At 31.4% G+C, this 18,957-nt stretch overlaps 1 protein-coding gene across 2 annotated transcripts in view; it reads left to right on the forward strand.

Annotated features, from left to right (window-relative positions):
- LOC119600302 (putative uncharacterized protein DDB_G0267840) overlaps positions 1 to 13,958 on the forward strand; it is a 137,714-nt gene extending 123,756 nt beyond the window's left edge. For both annotated transcript variants that reach the window (XM_037950455.1, XM_037950456.1), the window contains 4 exons: positions 7,100 to 7,522; positions 7,688 to 9,649; positions 9,721 to 9,825; positions 13,621 to 13,958. In XM_037950455.1, the coding sequence (XP_037806383.1) occupies positions 7,100 to 7,522; positions 7,688 to 9,649; positions 9,721 to 9,825; positions 13,621 to 13,674 (2,544 nt within the window). In that variant the 3' untranslated portion in view covers positions 13,675 to 13,958. The remainder of the gene's footprint in view (positions 1 to 7,099; positions 7,523 to 7,687; positions 9,650 to 9,720; positions 9,826 to 13,620) is intronic.
- Positions 13,959 to 18,957: the final 4,999 nt, after the last annotated feature.

Below are 18,957 nucleotides of genomic sequence, written 5' to 3' on the forward strand. Positions count from 1 at the left end.
AAGTTACAGATAGAATGAACGAAATGTTGTGTGATGATGATTTTATTTGTTTAGTAAGTGCTAAAAAGAAATTCTTTGCATAAATAATTTAAACAAATACTTTATGTGTTATTAAGATTAAATCACACTTAAATTTGTTTATTTTTTTTATTCTTTTTATTAAATATTTGCTTTAACTTTTAGTAACTCCCTTTATAGTATGCAAATTATAGCCTCAAGCATTTGTACTTTAATTTTAATTTTAGTTTAAATATAAAAGTTTTATATTCTTAACCTCATAACACAATTAAGTGAGAGATTTTTTAGAACTCTATTATTATAATCTTACTGTGACTGAGTAATAATAATGTTGATATTGTTATTAATTATAATAAACATATTAATTTTATGTTGCCTGTGTATCTGTTTCTGTTACACTTCTAGTCTAGTCTTCTCATACTTTTATTATTTATTTCCATAAATTACCATGACTTTGATTCTTCTACTAGATCGCAAAGGCGATGAGTTAGACGTGCAAAAAAACATGGATTTAATGTGTCAATCTTGCGATATTATTAATTTTTCTAACACCATAACGAATATAAATATAATAATATAAATTAGTGTTGGGTAGGAGAAAAAGATATTTCTGTAATGGAAAATGAGACTACTTTAAATAGATCAGGTCCAGTTCTAGTTCAGGCCTAGTTCAGTTCTAGTTCAGTTCTAGTTCAGTTCTAGTTCAGTTCTAGTTCAGTTCTAGTTCAGTTCTAGTTCAGTTCTAATTCATTTCTAGTTCAGTTCTAGTTCAGTTCTAGTTCAGTTCTAGTTCAGTTCTAGTTCAGTTCTAGTTCAGTTCTAGTTCAGTTTTAGTTCAGTTCTAGTTCAGTTCTAGTTCAGTTCTAGTTCAGTTCTAGTTCAGTTCTAGTTCAGTTCTAGTTCAGTTCTAGTTCAGTTCTAGTTCAGTTCTAGTTCAGTTCTAGTTCAGTTCTAGTTCAGTTCTAGTTCAGTTCTAGTTCAGTTCTAGTTCAGTTCAGTTCTAGTTCAGTTCTAGTTCAGTTCTAGTTCAGTTCTAGTTCAGTTCTAGTTCAGTTCTAGTTCAGTTCAGTTCTAGTTCAGTTCTAGTTCAGTTCTAGTTCAGTTCTAGTTCAGTTCTAGTTCAGTTCTAGTTAGTCTAGTTCAGTTCTAGTTCAGTTCTAGTTCAGTTCTAGTTCAGTTCTAGTTCAGTTCTAGTTCAGTTCTAGTTCAGTGTCTAGTTCAGTTCTAGTTCAGTTCTAGTTCAGTTCTAGTTCAGTTCTAGTTCAGTTCTAGTTCAGTTCTAGTTCAGTTCTAGTTCAGTTCTAGTTCAGTTCTAGTTCAGTTCTAGTTCAGTTCTAGTTCAGTTCTAGTTCAGTTCTAGTTCAGTTCTAGTTCAGTTCTAGTTCCAGTTCTAGTTCAGTTCTAGTTCAGTTCTAGTTCAGTTCTAGTTCAGTTCTAGTTCAGTTCTAGTTCATTCTAGTTTAGTTCTAGTTCAGTTATTATTCAATTTCCTGCCTTAAGTCTTTTGTTTTGTTATTTTAAACATTTATGTAACTTTTTAGCATAGAACATGTAAGTTGAGTCATTGTGCATGCACTCGACTGACTATGACGGATTTAATTATTTAATATCCACACCCAAAATGCAATAATCTTCTAAATTCATATAAATCTGTATTAATAAATTCATTAAATCAATAATACTTGATAATTATATCAAGATTATTTCATAAGCATACAAAAAAAAAATATATGGCAATGGAAAAATTGAATATTATTTATACAAAGTATGTATAAATCTTGATAGAAAAAGCACATATCAGATCCGCAGACTACTTAAATTTTTAAGGGGATTAAATTAAGTTAGTCTACTCTTAACAGCTTAAAAAGTGCATTGGTTATCTTTAAGTTTTTTCTTGAAATATTTTCTTATTTAATACGCTACTGTTTTATTCGTCGAGGTAAGCAATCCAAACTGCAAATGAAACTGCAAGTTTATTGTGTGCTGCCTCTTTTTGTTACTAATCAAAAACATGTTAATTAACAAATTTAAATACTAACATTAAGGTTTGGGTCGACTTGAAACAAAATGTTTGCAAAAATTAATTACAGACATTTTGTATTTATTTCATAAAAACCTTTAAATCTGCCCCCGTTAAAATTTGTTTATTATAAACTACCGAAAAAACTCAACAATTAATTGCATTTTTTAAGCTATTATTGTTTATTTTTTTATTGTAGGGTATAATAGCTATTCTTTTCAATTCAAACTTCTAACAAACAAAACTAAAATAATAAAATTTGCTACTTTAAAACACATTCTCACAAACATGTGTTTGTTTAAATATAAAAATTATTTACGTTATTATGCAAATGAATACGTTATTTTATTCATACATATTATTTTTTATTATTTTTTTATTTCGGTTTCTATATTATTGTTGTCCAACCAGCTCAATCAAACTATAAATATTCATTTAAATAATAAAATCGCTGACCATAAATCAACACTAGAATCTAATAAATATTATTCAGTAAATTGCACAAACAAAACAACGACAACAACAAAAGTAATCATGTTGATGTCAATTGTAATTGTTACGAACTCAAAATTTTTTTCAAACAATTAAAAAAAATCTTGATGGTAATTTTTTGCAACAAAAATTCAATAATATTTTAAACAATTTTGTGAGTTTTTAAGTTAAATGCGAGATTAATATTCTAGTGTTTGTTTAAAAAATATTTTGTTTTATAATTAAAAACTAGTTATTTAATTTTTGTTTTTATTAATATTTTTACATTTTTATTAATATTTTATGTGACATTTATTAACAATGAAAAAACCCTGCAATTTGTCTTTTGTCGCTAAGATTAATGAAGATAAATGTTGTTAAAATAAAACATGGCGTTTATATTTTTATTACTTTTTTGTTGTTTTAAATTACCATTTAAATATTCATAAAATTAAGCTGGAAGGGCTGCAAATAATTGTAGGCTTTAGCGAGTTGTTTAAGTTAGAATATGATCTTTTATGTTTTTGCTACTAAAAAATAAGAAATTATATTTTTCATGGAAAGTTGAAAGTTCCTTTAATGTTTTTAAATATGTGTCCTGAAGGCATGATTTTTTAAAGTAATTTGTTAAAATCGCTTTTATATGTTTTGAATGCCCAAACTACTTATTTAAGCAAACTCAACTAGAAGTAAAAGCCATTTAAGCTCCTAATTAGAACTGAACTAGAACTGAACTAGAACTAAACTAGAACTAAAATAGAACTGAACTAGAACTGAACTAGAAGTGAACTAGAAGTGAACTAGAATTGAACTAGACCTGAACTAGAACTGAACTAGAACTGAACTAGAACTGAACTAGACTGAACTAGAACTGAACTAGAATGAACTAGAACTGAACTAGAACTGGAACTAGAACTGAACTAGAACTGAACTAGAACTGAACTAGAACTGAACTAGAACTGAACTAGAACTGAACTAGACTGAACTAGAACTGAACTAAACTGAACTAGAACTGAACTAGACTGAACTAGAACTGAACTAGAACTGAACTAGAAGCTGACCAGAACTGAACTAGAACTGAACTAGAACTGAACTAGAACTGAACTAGAACTGGACAACTAGAACTGAACTAGAACTGAACTAGAACTGAAGCTAGAACTGAACTAGAAAACTGAACTAAACTGAACTAGAACTGAACTAGACAGAACTGAACTAGAACAACTGAACTAGAACTGAACTAGAACTGAACTAGAACTGAACTAGAACTGAACTAGAACTGAACTAGAACTGAACTAGAACTGAACTAGAACTGAACTAGACTGAACTAGAACTGAACTCGACACTGAACTAGAACTGAACTAGAACTGAACTAGAACTGAACTAGACTGAACTAGAACTGAACTAGAACTGAACTAGACTGACTAAACTGAACTAGAACTGAACTAGAAACTGAAGTAGAACTGAACTAGAAATGAACTAGAACTGAACTAGAACTGAATAGAACTGAACTAGAACTGAACTAGAACTGAACTAGAACTGAACTAGAACTGAACTAGAACTGAACTAGAACTGAACGTAGAACTGAACTAGAACTGAACTAGAACTGAACTAGAACTGAACTAGAACTGAACTAGAACTGAACTAGAACTGAACTAGAACTGAACTGAACTAGAACTGAACTAGAACTGAACTAGAACTGAACTAGAACTGAACTAGAACTGAACTAGAACTGAACTAGAAATGAACTAGAACTGAACTAGAACTGAACTAGAACTGAACTAGAACTGAACTAGAACTGAACTAGAACTGAACTAGAACTGAACTAGAACTGAACTAGAACTGAACTAGAACTGAACTAGAACTGAACTAGAACTGAACTAGAACTGAACTAGAACTGAACTAGAACTGAACTAGAACTGAACTAGAACTGAACTAGAACTGAACTAGAACTGAACTAGAACTGAACTAGAACTGAACTAGAACTGAACTAGAACTGAACTAGAACTGAACTAGAACTGAACTAGAACTGAACTAGAACTGAACTAGAACTGAACTAGAACTGAACTAGAACTGAACTAGAACTGAACTAGAACTGAACTAGAACTGAACTAGAACTGAACTAGAACTGAACTAGAACTGAACTAGAACTGAACTAGAACTGAACTAGAACTGAACTAGAACTGAACTAGAACTGAACTAGAACTGAACTAGTACTGAACTAGAACTGAACTAGAACTGAACTAGAACTGAACTAGAACTGAACTAGAACTGAACTAGAACTAGAACTGAACTAGAACTGAGCTAGAACTGAACTAGAACTGAACTAGAACTGAACTAGAACTGAACTAGAACTGAACTAGAACTGAACTAGAACTGAACTAGAACTGAATTAGAACTGAACTAGAACTGAACTGAACTAGAACTAGAACTGAACTAGAACTGAGCTAGAACTAGAACTGAACTAGAACTGTTCTTAGATTCTCTTCCCATTCTGCCATAGAGTTTAAGTAAACAGTCATATATTGAATATATTACTATATTCAATTTATTAAATTTATTGACTTCATTGTTATCGATATGAAGTATACCCATTAAAATCATGAAAGTCAAGCCGATGGAAAAAATCATAAAATCTAATCTAACAGCTGCCAATATTAAGTAGCATATAACTATTCTATCGAAATTTTCAAACTGCCGTTATTTTAAAAATCTGCAAGTGTTTATAAACAGAACATTAGAGCTCATATTACCTAAACGTGAAATTAAAATTAATTTATTTTTATTTTTTTTTTTTTTTTTTTTTTCACAAAAAGACAATGTTTTTCTAACTCAATAAATCTTAAGCGACTTAATGGCTACAACGTTTTAGGAATAATAAATATTTTAAAATAAAACTTTAACAAATTTGTTTCTTTAAAAAAATATTTTTTTTTAATTTGTTGGAGGCTTATTAAACCACTGTGCATAATTTGGCTATTGCTTATGAATTCATAATTAGAATTATGTTTGAAAAAAATAGTTATTGAAGTCTTTATTAATTGTTTATAGGTTGATTAAACAAAAAAATGTTCTTCTTGCTTAAACTTATTTTGTTTTTTTCTGAACCCCTATAAATAACTAAACCCCCGCTGTTGTAGATTTGTTCAGCAAAAATGTTTTTAAATGTTAAAAAATTTAGTCATACAAAATGACTTCATTTAGAAGCAAATCAACGGTTTTTTGTAAATTTTTCGAATAAAGTAAGAAAAACTAAATTTTATGATTTCAAATTTTTCTTTGATTTGTTTTTTTTGCTATTATTTTGCATGTTTAGTAACCTGCTTTCAGTTCTAATTTAATTGTTTGTGATTTTTTTCTGAAAAAAAAACTAATTGCAAGAAAAATGTATTGCTAACAAAAGAGACCTTAAAAACCATTGAAGTTGAAAATAATGAAATAAAATTCACATTTATAGTTTGAAGACTTCACTTTAGTTTAATTTTTTCTATTTATATTGTAGATAAATAAAATTTTAAAACAAAAACTACGAAAAAAAGTTCAATATAATTTAAAAATAAAAATAATCGCCTCAAGAGTTTAAGCAAAACACCAGCAAAGCGTTGTAACAATTTGAAGAAGAAATAGTTGGAAAAAATATAAGAAAAAAACTGTTTAAAACTAACCAAGCGTATACACATACGGCTGCATATTTATTTATTAACTACTCATAGATACATTTAGATTCACAAGTATGGGTGTCTGTGTCTATATATTTATAACATTTTTAATTGTTTATAATTTATTTGGAAAGTTTTACTTTTTGTTTAAAATTTTCCAAATTTTTTTAAATAGTTAATTTATTGTTAGAAAAACTTTCAAAGTGCTGAGATTAAAATCTTTCTTAAGTTATTATTATCATTAGTTTAAAACATGTTCATTTGACATGACAGAATTGTAACTCCCTCAAGAATCCATTAGCACCTTGTTTGCTGAAGTAGTTGTTTTTTTAGTTCTTTAATTTCCCATTATTTGTAAATTTCCTCATGCGGATTTTACTCGTTTTTACCATTAAACAAACAAAAGAATATATTTTTTTCTACGTTGTGTTATTAATAATTAAAATAATTCTTTTTGTAATTAATGTTGTTAACAGTAATGAACAGAGAACAATGTGGAAAAAAGCGGTTACTTTTAATGCAATTCTTTAAATTGAAACTGCAGCATAACTTAAAAAGTTGAAATCTATAAACCGTTAAAGAAATATTTCATAATAGAAAATATAAAATTTACATTATGTTCTTATTGCTAAGAGAATTACAGTGAAATCTGTTAATAGTGGACATAGATATTTTTGAAAAATTGTGTGTCTAACTAGTGAATATGAAGAGCTATAGAGTAATAATCGGTGTAATACAATTTGACTTCTAAGAAGTTATATGGTAAGAGCTTTGAATATGTGAATTCCCTTTTGAAAAAGTGCATCCAAAAGAATTTGATCGAATAACAAGCTTCTTAACATTTAGCAATATTTTAATAGGGTTTCCTAATAAACATTTTCTAAATAAATCAATATCTTAATTTTCTATAATATTTTCCTTTCTCTTCTTATAGTGGTCGCTTCAAAGCCACACAAATCCCACATCAGAATCTTCCGAATCGATGCAAACTACCACTGTCGCCAATAATACACAAAATCTATGGTCTTGTCCGGGAGCTGGTAATAAACCCGATCCATTCGAAATGTTATTCGGCAATAACAGTCATACCAGTCAAAATGCCAGTATACAACTCGATTCGGGTATAATATCGCCACAAAGTCAACATCATCATGATGACTTGATCGATATATCCAATGAAGAGTTGTGCAGACGTTTGGGAGATCTTTTGAAAAAATCCTCCCTAGAAGAAGATGAAAGGCATTGTCTGCAGCAAGTATTGAATTTGGTGCAGCAGTTGGATGCCTTAACACCCAGAAGTGGACCTAACTCATTAAATGCCACCTCTTCCAGTGATGAGGCCAGTAGTTTGGATTTGGTAAGTAAACATTTATACAGCTCTAATCCAATTTGACATTCCTTTTTATTTTCTATTTCTACTTTTAAAATCAATTAATAGTAAACGAAATTTTATTTTAAAACTTTCACTAAAACAATTTAAAATATTTTATAGTAATTATATACAATTTTTTTAAAATTAAAGGTCAAATCGCGTATATCGGACTACAGTTCAGCATCTACTGCCTCAACAAACAGTGCCCGTTCCACATACGATAGCAGCAGTCTAAACTCAACGAAAGTCAACACCAGCAATTCATCAAACTCCACCACACCTTCACGTATTGTAGCCACAGTCCAGCCCTATAACAGCTCAGCTCCTTATACGCCCAGCAATAGCCATCAACTCGCACCGCACAATACACCCACAGATTCGCCACGTAAAGCACGCTGTCAACCCTGGCAGACGAACAGTCTTAGCGAGAGTGGTGTATTTGTAGAATCGGACTTCTATAGCGACGCCAGTGAGAATAACGTTTGCACACAGACTGACTTTGAGGACGGTGTTGGCATTTCATCTTATTCTCCACATCACATTTTCAATTCACCCACCAAAAAGGTACCTGTACAACAACAAAACTCTTCAAATTTAACCGATCAAAAACGCCTGCAATATTACAAAGAACGCGTCGAAGTACTCGAGAGCAAAGTGCTCATCTATGAGAGTTCTGGTGACGTGCAAGCCAAACGTTTAGCCGAACGTTTGCAACGTGAAATTCTACTCGAAAAGGAGGTTAATGAACTCAGAGATAGAGTTGAATTTTTGGAGAGTGAGAATTCCACGCTCGAGGAGGAGAAGTGTGAATTTGAAGAAGCTGAAAACGATACCAGACTTCGTTTGCAGAGACTAGAAGTTGAGTTGGAGATTCTAAGCCAACGCAACGTTGAGCTGGAAATGTCCAGAGAGGCACTTAGTGCCAAGTACAAAGACTGTCACTCAGAGTGTTTTATATTACGCGACGATTTAGCTGCCAGTGAGACACAAATACGTCATTTGGAAGAGGACAAACAGAAGGCCAAAGAGAATTTAGAATTTTTACACAGCACTTTGCCATTGCTGCTGATTTGCAATACCTATTGCACTTTGGCTCAAGTGCAAAATCAAAATTATCAAGTTGCCAACGCCCAAACAATAACGACAACAACAACCAACGAGGCCATGGGTAACCAAGGCTCTAACATGAATTTGACAAGTTCGCCCACACGTTTCTCTGCTGGAGGTTTCGATAAAGATTTCATGAAGTCTTCCGAGACCAGCATTTGCCAGGAAAGGGAACTGCAGTACTTAAAGGAAGAAGTCAAATGTCTGAGACATCAAATCAAAGAACTTAATTCACGACATTATGCTGCCATGGAATCAGCCGATTCTCATTGGGTGGATCTTGAAAGGGAATACAAGGAACGTGAAGAGCAATACCGTGCTAAAGAAATGTGCCTTAAGCAAAAGATACAAAAATTGCAAGACTGTTTGAGAGAAGATGCTCGCTCGGCCAATGAGAAAATCTGTCAACTTGAAGAAGCTGAGCAAGGTTTGAAGACCTGTTTGGTAAGAGTATCGAAAGATCACCAAAAACTACAAGAAGATCACCAATTAATGGTATCTGAATTTGATCGTTTCAAAGAACAGCACGAGCAAGTTAGAGAGCAACAAAAGCCTCTTACCGAAGCTCTGGAGAATGAAAAGAAACGCAACAAAGGTCTCATTGATGAGTTGACGTTTATGCGCAAATTGCAACAGGAAACCGAAAGTCAAGCCAAAAAAGAATTGGAAAGTGTGCGCGGCCAAATGTTTGATCTTAAAAAAGATTTCCTTCATATAGAAGTAACCAATGGTGAGCTTAGAGAAGAAGTAGCCACACTCGAATTACAAATACAAAGTTTGGAAAAAGCCTTGCGTGAAAGTGAAGAGAAAATACGCTGTTTGACAGATGAGATCAGAACTAAAGATGAAATCTGCCAAAAATTAGAAAAACGTTTGGAACGTTCAGAGGGCTACAGTCTGGCCGATGAGTTGGGCGATTCACCTTCAAAACGTTTTAAGCGTGAAGATATTAAGGACCTTAAAACTGCCAGTAAAGGTTTGGGTCAAGCTTTAAGGCATATGGGGGTAAGTATTACAATGATTTTATTAGCCATATGATAGGAATTATAATGTAATTATTTTCATTTACCATTTAGGACTGTGAACGCATGCTGCCCACCCAAAAACAGTTCAAAACTATAGCACGGGATGTTAAAAAGTTAGCAGATACTTTGCTACAGGGCGATGCCCCAGAAGAAGAGGTAAGCGATGATGATGATGATAATTTTGAAACTTTTAGAAATAAAACTGAAAATGAGCATACGGCTGAAAACATTAAATCGGAGCAACCAAACGATGCAAATGAGGATAACAAAGTAAATGAGGAGAATAATTTCACACTTCACGCTGATAATCTACAACCGGTAGCAACTTCTACTCCCAACAATCAATCATTGGAAGATTTTAATGTAAAAGTAGAAGATATCAAAACAGAGGATGTTGTTAATAAAGAAATTAAACAAGAGGAAACGGATATCAATATAACAGTGGGCATGGCTTTCATACCACCTATACGGTTAGATGAAAGTCTATTGCCTTCTTGTTCCCATAAGAAAGCTATATGTGAAGTACCTTCAGAATTAAGAAAACTAGCTAGACCCTTGGAAACAGATCAAAGAAAAGCAATACAAAGTTTTAGTAAACTAAGAAGAGGCAAACGCTTTGCCAAAAAACGTATGACTCGCGGAAGAATAAGTAATTTACATCTTAAAGTTAATCGTATGGTGTCATGGCTTTTTGAAGATCAAAAACCCACTATATTTCAAGATGCCTCTGATTTAGACATCAACCAATCTGAGGTCCTGCAACGTAACATATCCTATGGTAGCTTTCATTCTTTACGAGAAGATTTGGAGGAAAATATGGAAGCAACAGCAGATGTTAACGATAAAATCGATGTCAGTGTGGGATGTGAACTAAAATCGGAAACAAAAGAGATTGCAACCATAGCATTAATAGAAAAAACAGATAGTTGTATACAAGTTAATGATGAAATAGCTGTGGATCTGCAATTAGAAGCCATGCCAAAACATATACGCTGCCTGCTGAACTTGTTAAAGGCATCGGCTACAAATACAAAATTATTGCTTAATTCTTCGTTGTTTAATATGAAAATATGTCAACGTTGGAAGGCTGATGAGGAATTCCGTCAGGGTTTAGAGATTTTGGCAATGCTTTCGTCACTCAAGTCTGATGGTTCAAGTTCTGTGTGCTTAAATAGTTATGAAGACTTTGTCTGTGCCATGAATTGCCTAAATGTTTTAGAAGATATGTTCAAGCCCTATAAAATTTCGGTGGGTATTCAAAACAAGATTCTGAAATAGAAGTTTTAAATACAATTTCGTAAGCAAATTGTTCAAATATTATAATTTGTGTTAATTTTCTTTGAAATTGAAATTATTTAAGAAATCTTTCTTAATTTATCTGTGTTTTTGTGATTCTCATTTGAATTTTAAATTAAATACCTTTTTACTTCCTTCTCAGTTGCTGCAAGAACTTGAATCAGAAATCAATGAACGTTTAATGGTTTTTCATAACCTTAAAAAAGAGTCTGAATTTTATTGTACTGTTTACTATCCCGTTAAGAGAAAAAGTGGCCTGAATATTACCAAATTATATAAGAGATGAAGCCAATACGTTTATTTTAAAGTTGGGAAGACAAATAGTAGATGCTGTAATGAAATTATTTGTAATTTCAATGGTCTATGATGAATTGTTTGTTTTTGTAATTTTTATTGTAAATAAAATGTAAATTGTAATTGGATATCTTGATCTGGAAGTTTTATATGAACATTCATTAAATCAAATTTGCTAAGTGATGGTTTTTAACAAGAACTTAAACGAGTCGGTTCAAATTAGCTGAAAGTATATAAGTATATATACAAGATTGTGTTATGATTCGAACTTTTCTAACTCGATAATTTAAATCTTCGAAGAACTTGAAGATGCTTTAAATTTTTCTGTATTCGATTTGTAGCATCTGTATTAAGCGAAAACTGTACAGTGTTGATAACTGAAAATAGATTTCAAATAATTCTTTCCTGAAAACCCTTCCACTTTAGGAGACTTTTTTCTTTTCATGCCTACGAACACTACTTTTTATTGTTCATTAATTGTCACAAAGAAAATTTATTTTCTAACGAGAAAATTTTATATTGTTTTCAATTTCGTAATAACTTTCTGTGTTAAATTTGTGTTAAAATAGAAATTTTGGTCCTTCTTGTAACCATCATTCGTGTTAAGTTAAATTTATTTCATATTGTACTTGAGAAACCCTGTTATTCGTAAAATTTTGCCTTCCAAAATGGATAAAATTAAATTCTGTTGTGATCGTTCTACATGTCCAAAGAGACAGCAAATTAAAGAAGATTCCTCAATACAATCATCCTCTATAGAAGCTATGGATCAGAAAGCCAATAAAGAAACTCAAATGTCTGCTAGTATAACAACTACATCAACGGAAAGGAATAGTATTCCTGCTAGTGAGTATAAAATCAAGTGTAAAAACTGTTTTAAAGAATTTGGTTTAGATTTAAAAACAGTTCTCCAACAAATGGAAGATCCCGATTTATTTAAAAGAAATTTGAAACAGTTTAACAATTTAAACCAACAACTAGCTAATTCTTTTGCGGAAACTTCAGGGCAATTAAGCAGTAAATCTAAATCTTATTATGGAAAACGGGACTGCTTAGACAAACCTGTAAGGGGTCGCAACAATTTTGTAGTACAACCTATTTATTTGGAAATACCTTTAGAAATTCATTTAAAAGTTTTTTCAAAATGTTTAAAAGCTCCTGAAAATTCAACTGTTGGAAAATCCTTAAAGCCAAAGTACTATCAAGATCTTAACTACTGCAGTTGTACTTTAAGCAAGCAATTCGACAATTGCCGGATGCAATCTAATCCAACTAGGAATGTTTGTTTATTTGATAAGGAATTTAAAACACAATGTTGTTGTTATGTGAAAAAATCCAAAGACATACATTCCAAAACTAAGATAAAAATAAAGTGCTGCTGCAAAGGTAATCAAACGATTACTGAACCGATATTTGAAGCGGGTTATATACCTCCTTGCTGGTGCTCAATACGAAAATTCAAGGAGTGTGATTGCAGCAACCAAATGATCTCAACTTCAACCAAGCAACAAGAAACTAAAGAAGACACGAAAGTAGATTTCCCCTCAACTAGTCCTAGTACAATTTCCAAACCACTCCCCGACAAAGTACATTCCAAACAGAAAGTTTGCAATTGTGAAAGAGAAAAACTAACTCTGGAGGAATATAATGAACTAATGCGAAAACCCTCTGCTAAACTAACTTCCATTATATGTGAAAATAAGTTGAAATGTATATGTGATGTGGAAAAACCCCAACCTGCTGCCAAACCAATAAAGAAAATCTATCGTTTGGCTTATCCACAGCATAAAGATGTAGATGTTTGTATTAAATGTCGTTTCGAGCCCAGTCCTTTAATCGATGAAAATGGTCGAGTATTCTGTCCAGGCAATTGTGGCTGTTGTTTGTGTGCCTGGAAGCCTAGAGCTACTGCCAGTTTGGAGGCTGTATTTCGTCATAGTAAACTCAAAGTTTGTCGCTGTATCAAACGTTCTCCCATTTTTAGTGATATTTCCAAATATGACTCAGCCTGTAGTCAAGTTTCCTATTTCGATGTGTGTCCTTGTCGGGAAAAAGCCGAGTCCAAACATTTGGAGTTATATGGCTTCGAGATGTGGGATCAAAATATGAAATTAAAGAAAAAATTTCGAGGTCCAAAAGTTTTTTTGCAAGATATTAAGGAAATTTATACAAAGGAAACCACCAACAAGAAATTATCCAAAAGCCTGTTATTCCAAGATGATTAATTGTGGAAAAAAATATAAAAAAAAATTTCAATGTTAAATTCAGCAATTCTCAAACGTTTTTCAGTTTTATAGAGTTTCAAAAATAAATTGCCAAAACTTAACCAAAACTATTATTTTTTCTTTAAATTTTTTACAGAAACTTACGAAAAGTCATCCGAAGCTTATTTTAACCGACATAACCAGAATTTAAGCTCTTGTCATAATAAATTTTGTCCCTCAAATTCATCTCATACCAGCCAACTAGAATCTCAAATGTGCGCCGCCTTAATACAGTGTCCTCCCCCATATGCAGCACAAACCTCGAATGTGAATAGACCCCAGTGTTGCATTAAATGTATGCGTTTGCCTCAAACTATTTATAATACCACCACAGCCTCTTCACTATCACAAACATCACGGCAAAACTGTTCCTGCAAACAATGTGACATAACTTCCAGTTCCAGTAGTATTACATCCGAGCATTTTCCCGTCAAATTAAGTCTTAAAAAAGACTCTATAGAGAATACAATGCCTTTGCCGAAAGTCAGACATCTAGTGAATCAACCGAAACCCATTTTTGTTAGCTCTAATTTGCCTAAACCAGAAAGATTGCAACCACTTCCCATGAGAAAATATACCAAAACTACTTGTGATCAATTCTATTCTTGTAGCTCGGAAGAATCTGATAGTGATGCAGAGTGTTTCAAAACATTGGCTGGGAAACGTAGCACAAAACGTGGAAAATCCGATAAAAATGTTGTTATTTTAGAGCTGTTACATGAGGTTGTACATTTAATCAATAAAGATAATCCCATACGAGATGAAGCCCTGCGTATTACACAAGTAGCTCCATCTAGTGTAGATGATAAATCTAGCAAAATGACAACACAAGCGTATAAAACAAGACCAGAGTGCTCTCATCCACCAACAACACCTATTAGTCCTTTAACTTGGCCTCCACCTCCTTGTTTATGTTGTGCTTATGGCAGGGAGTTTGGACAAAACCAACCTATTCAAATGCCTATAATACAACCCTACAATTTGATGTCTTCAACTGCAGCTATACCACCAATACCTGAACCTTTTATTTATGAAACTGAGGATAGTTTCAAGGACTGTTCTAGTGGTAACAAACTTTTAAAAGATGAACCGGATAATATGCATTGCATATGTTCCCAAATTCCAAAAGTTTGTCCTAAACATGGTTCTTTAAAAGAACTTCTTACTAAAAGTAAAGGGTCCTCTAAAGCTGAGGTGATGCAACTAGTCTGTACAACTTCATCTAAGGATCCTAAAAGGGACTCTTCAGAAGACTATGTAGATGAGGAATTACATCCTCGTTATGTTAAAATAAAAGCCTATGATCCACAAAAGGATTGCACATTCGATCTGAAATGTGTATTTGTAGACGATGACGAAGAGCCACGTTGGCAAGGAAAACCGGATATACTCTTAGCTCCTGTGAAGACAGAGGAATATGTGGATGAAGAGTTGCAGCCTCGTTATGTTGATAAAAAGTGCATAGATCCATGTGATAACAATAAACCAAGTCCAGATTGTTTGTTAAAATACGAAGATGAAGAACCTAAACAAGCCAAGGAACCTAAACGGGAAGTGGATGAAGAACTGCAGCCTACCTTTGCCGAGCAAAATCCCTTTTACGATTATGAACCTTGTCAGGATTGTTTGATGAAATATGATGATGAGGAACCTAGTTGGCCTCCATCAGAGGAGGAGGTACCACCATTTTACGACTATGAACCCTGTCAGGATTGTTTAATGGAATACGATGATGAAGATCCCAGTTTACCAGAAAATGTTATAGAAAATCCTGAAGCCTTAGAGGAAAATTTGCCAGCATTTGAAAACTATGAACCCTGCCTTGATTGTTTGCCGCAATATGATGACGAAGATGCCAGTAGATCTGATATAGTTTTGGAAAATCCTGAAGCAGCAGAAGAAATTTTAAAACCTCTTATACAGCCTGAGCAGGGCGAACCTGACCAACTTCCAGAACATGAAACTGTTGCTGAAATTGAATCATCTCAACGCCCAACTATTGAGGCAAATGAAACTCTACAAGTAACTGAAACAGAAAGATCTCCCTTTATAGTTGAAACATCACCCACCACGGGACGTAACGTTTACAACTTTTTGCCAGAAATCGATAGACCCAACGATCCTAAACAAATCATTAGATATCATGAATCCGAGGAAGAATTTGACTCTTATTATCGTGAAGAGGAAAGTGAGTTACTTGATGATGAAGAATACGAATTGGCTAAGGAAAAAATAGCCGAAAGTCGTAAAAGGAAAAAACTAGATGTTAATGAAATTCCTACAATGGCTTTGGCCAAAATAAAACAGCCAGAAGGTGAGGGTTCTCCCGAAGAAATGGTAAGTTTGGTTAGCTGCACATTTACCACATATATTTGTTAATTTTATTTGGATTGAAGAAATTTTTCATTGATTCGTTAATAATGGATTTTGAGGCCATGGATTATGCACGGCGCAAATCACAATTTGAAAAGGTAAGTAATAATGAAAAGGAAGATATTTAGAATGATGTATATAAATATGTATGTGTTTTATATTAACAGAACATTTGTAAGTCCAAGTCAGGAATGTGTGCTCGTGAAAGTTTTCCAGTTACGATTACAGAAGTCACAGATCTCGGTGCCAATTCATTGTATGTTAAGTGGATCATCCACGACTGCTGTGGTATTGGAGGTTATGAGGTAAATATAATTTTAAAGAAAACAAATTATTAAACTTTTTTAAATAATTTGAATTTATTGTTTGGTTTTAACAGATTTACACTGATGGTTATTTAACCAATCGTTATTACAATAGCAGACATGAGGCAGCAGTTATCACCCAAGTGGATGTAACTTTGCCACACAAAGTGGCTCTGGTGGCTCAACCCTCTGCTGATGATGAGAGCTTAGAATTAATGTGTAACATTACTAAAGCGAAAAATAAACCCAAATGTTTACCCTGGAAAACAGATGTGGAGAAACAACAAAAATCTTGCGCTGCCCTTTGGACACCCAGTATATATTTATATAATCCGGACACATGTCGAGCAACTATGGCGCCCCCTATTATGAGAGACAATTTTTAGAAAGGAACAAAAATACGACCACAAATACCAATGAAACAATTTAATTAAATTTTTTTTTGCAATTTTCCCAAAATGTGGTAGATATTCTACCCCGAAATTAAGAATATTATTTGTAAGTAATGCTAGTCAAAGTCAAAATGAATGGCAAAATCAAATGTAAACGGAAACGGAAACACCAAGAGGACAATATACAAACAAATACACATACCCTAAGCATACTACACACAACATATTACATACATACAACATGTTATGAAAAAAATAAAATAATGAATTTAAATTTAAAATCATTACAAGAAAGTAAAAATTTAGCAACTTGTAAGGCATGTTTGGGTTAATTATTTAGTAGTTAAAGAAAAAAATTTAAAAAAAAGAAAAATATTTTGTAAAATATCTCTTGTATTTATTAAAAGAATTTATATATTTGAAATATTAAGAAAATTACAAGAAATTAACTTGTCTACCATTTTTATGATCTAAAACAATTGCATGTCGTCTAACTTTACACAAGTAAATTTTTCTTCAAAATTGTTTTGTTATAAAAAAAAATAAACAGTTCATGTACAAACAATTAAAAAAACTTAATAAATTGCAAACAAATTAAAATATATACATATTTATAAAAAAAGTGCCTTAAAAACAAATTTGTTATTTTCAATTATTTTTGAAAAATTAAAAGAAAACAACTCGAAATATTTTAATTTTTTTTTTTATGATAAATATTATTTTATAATTAATTTTGGATTTTAGTTGATTTACTATATTAGTTTGAAATTATTTTGTGTTTAATTTATTTTAATTTAGACTTTTTTTATTTGATTTAGTATACAATTTCTTTTTGTAAATATTTCATTTTTGTTTTTGACAAAATTCATAAAGTTAAAAAAAATCATTTAAATTTTTGCAAAATAAAAAAGCAAAACAAACAATTTATACATGATAATCATCAAATATCAATGACGAATTGCTAAAACGTTTTTTTATATATCATACATTTAAGCATTTTTGTAATATTAGAAGAAAAAAAAAAACAAGAAAAAATTAAAAAAAAAAATGTTGCATTAAATACACATTTATATAAAGAAAAATCTACATTTAAAAACATTTTAAGTTGTGTTAATTAAAAAAAAATTATGAAAGAATGTTTAATAAACAAGTTTTGAAAAAAATTATATAAACAATTTGAAAGTTTTTTTATTTTCATTATTTGGTAATTTTTATTTGGTTTTTTGGAATTTTATTTGAGAAATCCAAAAATGTTTTTAGAATAATATTCAAGTAGTAGTTTTTATAGAAAGGAAACATTTATTAATAGATGAAACTTACAAAAATTATTCCGAAATTACAGAAAAACAATTTTTAGAAAATCCTTTTGGTATTTTATTAAATGATATTTAAAAAAATTATCTATAGGGTCTGTCACAGAATTCCATTCCGATGGAAAGGGAGAATACAGACCCCTATAAAAATAATAATGTAATATATCTTTGTACAAATAATTATAAAAAGACTGAAGATACATTTTTCTAAAATTTATCGAAAAATTCTTATAAATGAAAATTTATCAAAAAAATCTATAAAATGATAATTTATCAAAAATTTTCTATAAATTGAAAATTTAGCTTCTATAAAAAGAAAATTTATCGAAAGTTTTCTATAAAAAGAAAATGAATGGAAGAAAATATTGAAAATTTAGAGTTTTAGTCATTTTGTATATAAAAAATTTTATGGGTCTTACTCACAACTCTTAAACATGTCACAAAAATAATGAAAATTCCTTTGAAATAATCTTAAATCGTGGTGAATATATATCAGATTTATTACTCATACTTCAATACATGAAAATTGTTAATTTAACATCGGATATAGTCCTTTCCAAAAATATACATATCGGTAATTTCTTGTCAAGTGACCCAACATTTAAAATCGATGTCTTCCGATTTGGATTTGCACCAATGTTAGCACTATTGAATAGTAGGCCAGACACAAATTTTCAGATATCCCACTCGCATCCCATTAAGTAACCACAAAGTTCTTAAAGGAAATTATCTAGGCTTCATTTGTGTCTGGCCTACTATCCAATACCTTGGTAAAAATTTCATCAATATCGATTTTTTGAGTTGCGTCACTTGACATGAAAAATTGCCCATATATATGTTTCAGTAAATGAATATTAATTTCTAATTAATTAAGCACAAAAGTTTTAATTGAGCTTATTTCCCCCTTTGGCCTCTTCAGATACAACTTTTGAAAAAAAATATTTCTTTACAGGCAATTTTTTACTTATCTATGTCCCAAATATTAAGAAAATCTAGCCAGTTCTTAAGAAGTGATTGACGTACAAACAAATAACCAAACATACAAATAGCT

The sequence above is a fragment of the Lucilia sericata genome, unplaced genomic scaffold (genome assembly GCF_015586225.1).
Source record: "Lucilia sericata isolate MDLA Ls3-8-SP2 unplaced genomic scaffold, ASM1558622v1 Contig000110F_arrow, whole genome shotgun sequence".
In the NCBI taxonomy this organism is placed as follows: Eukaryota; Metazoa; Arthropoda; class Insecta; order Diptera; family Calliphoridae; genus Lucilia; species Lucilia sericata.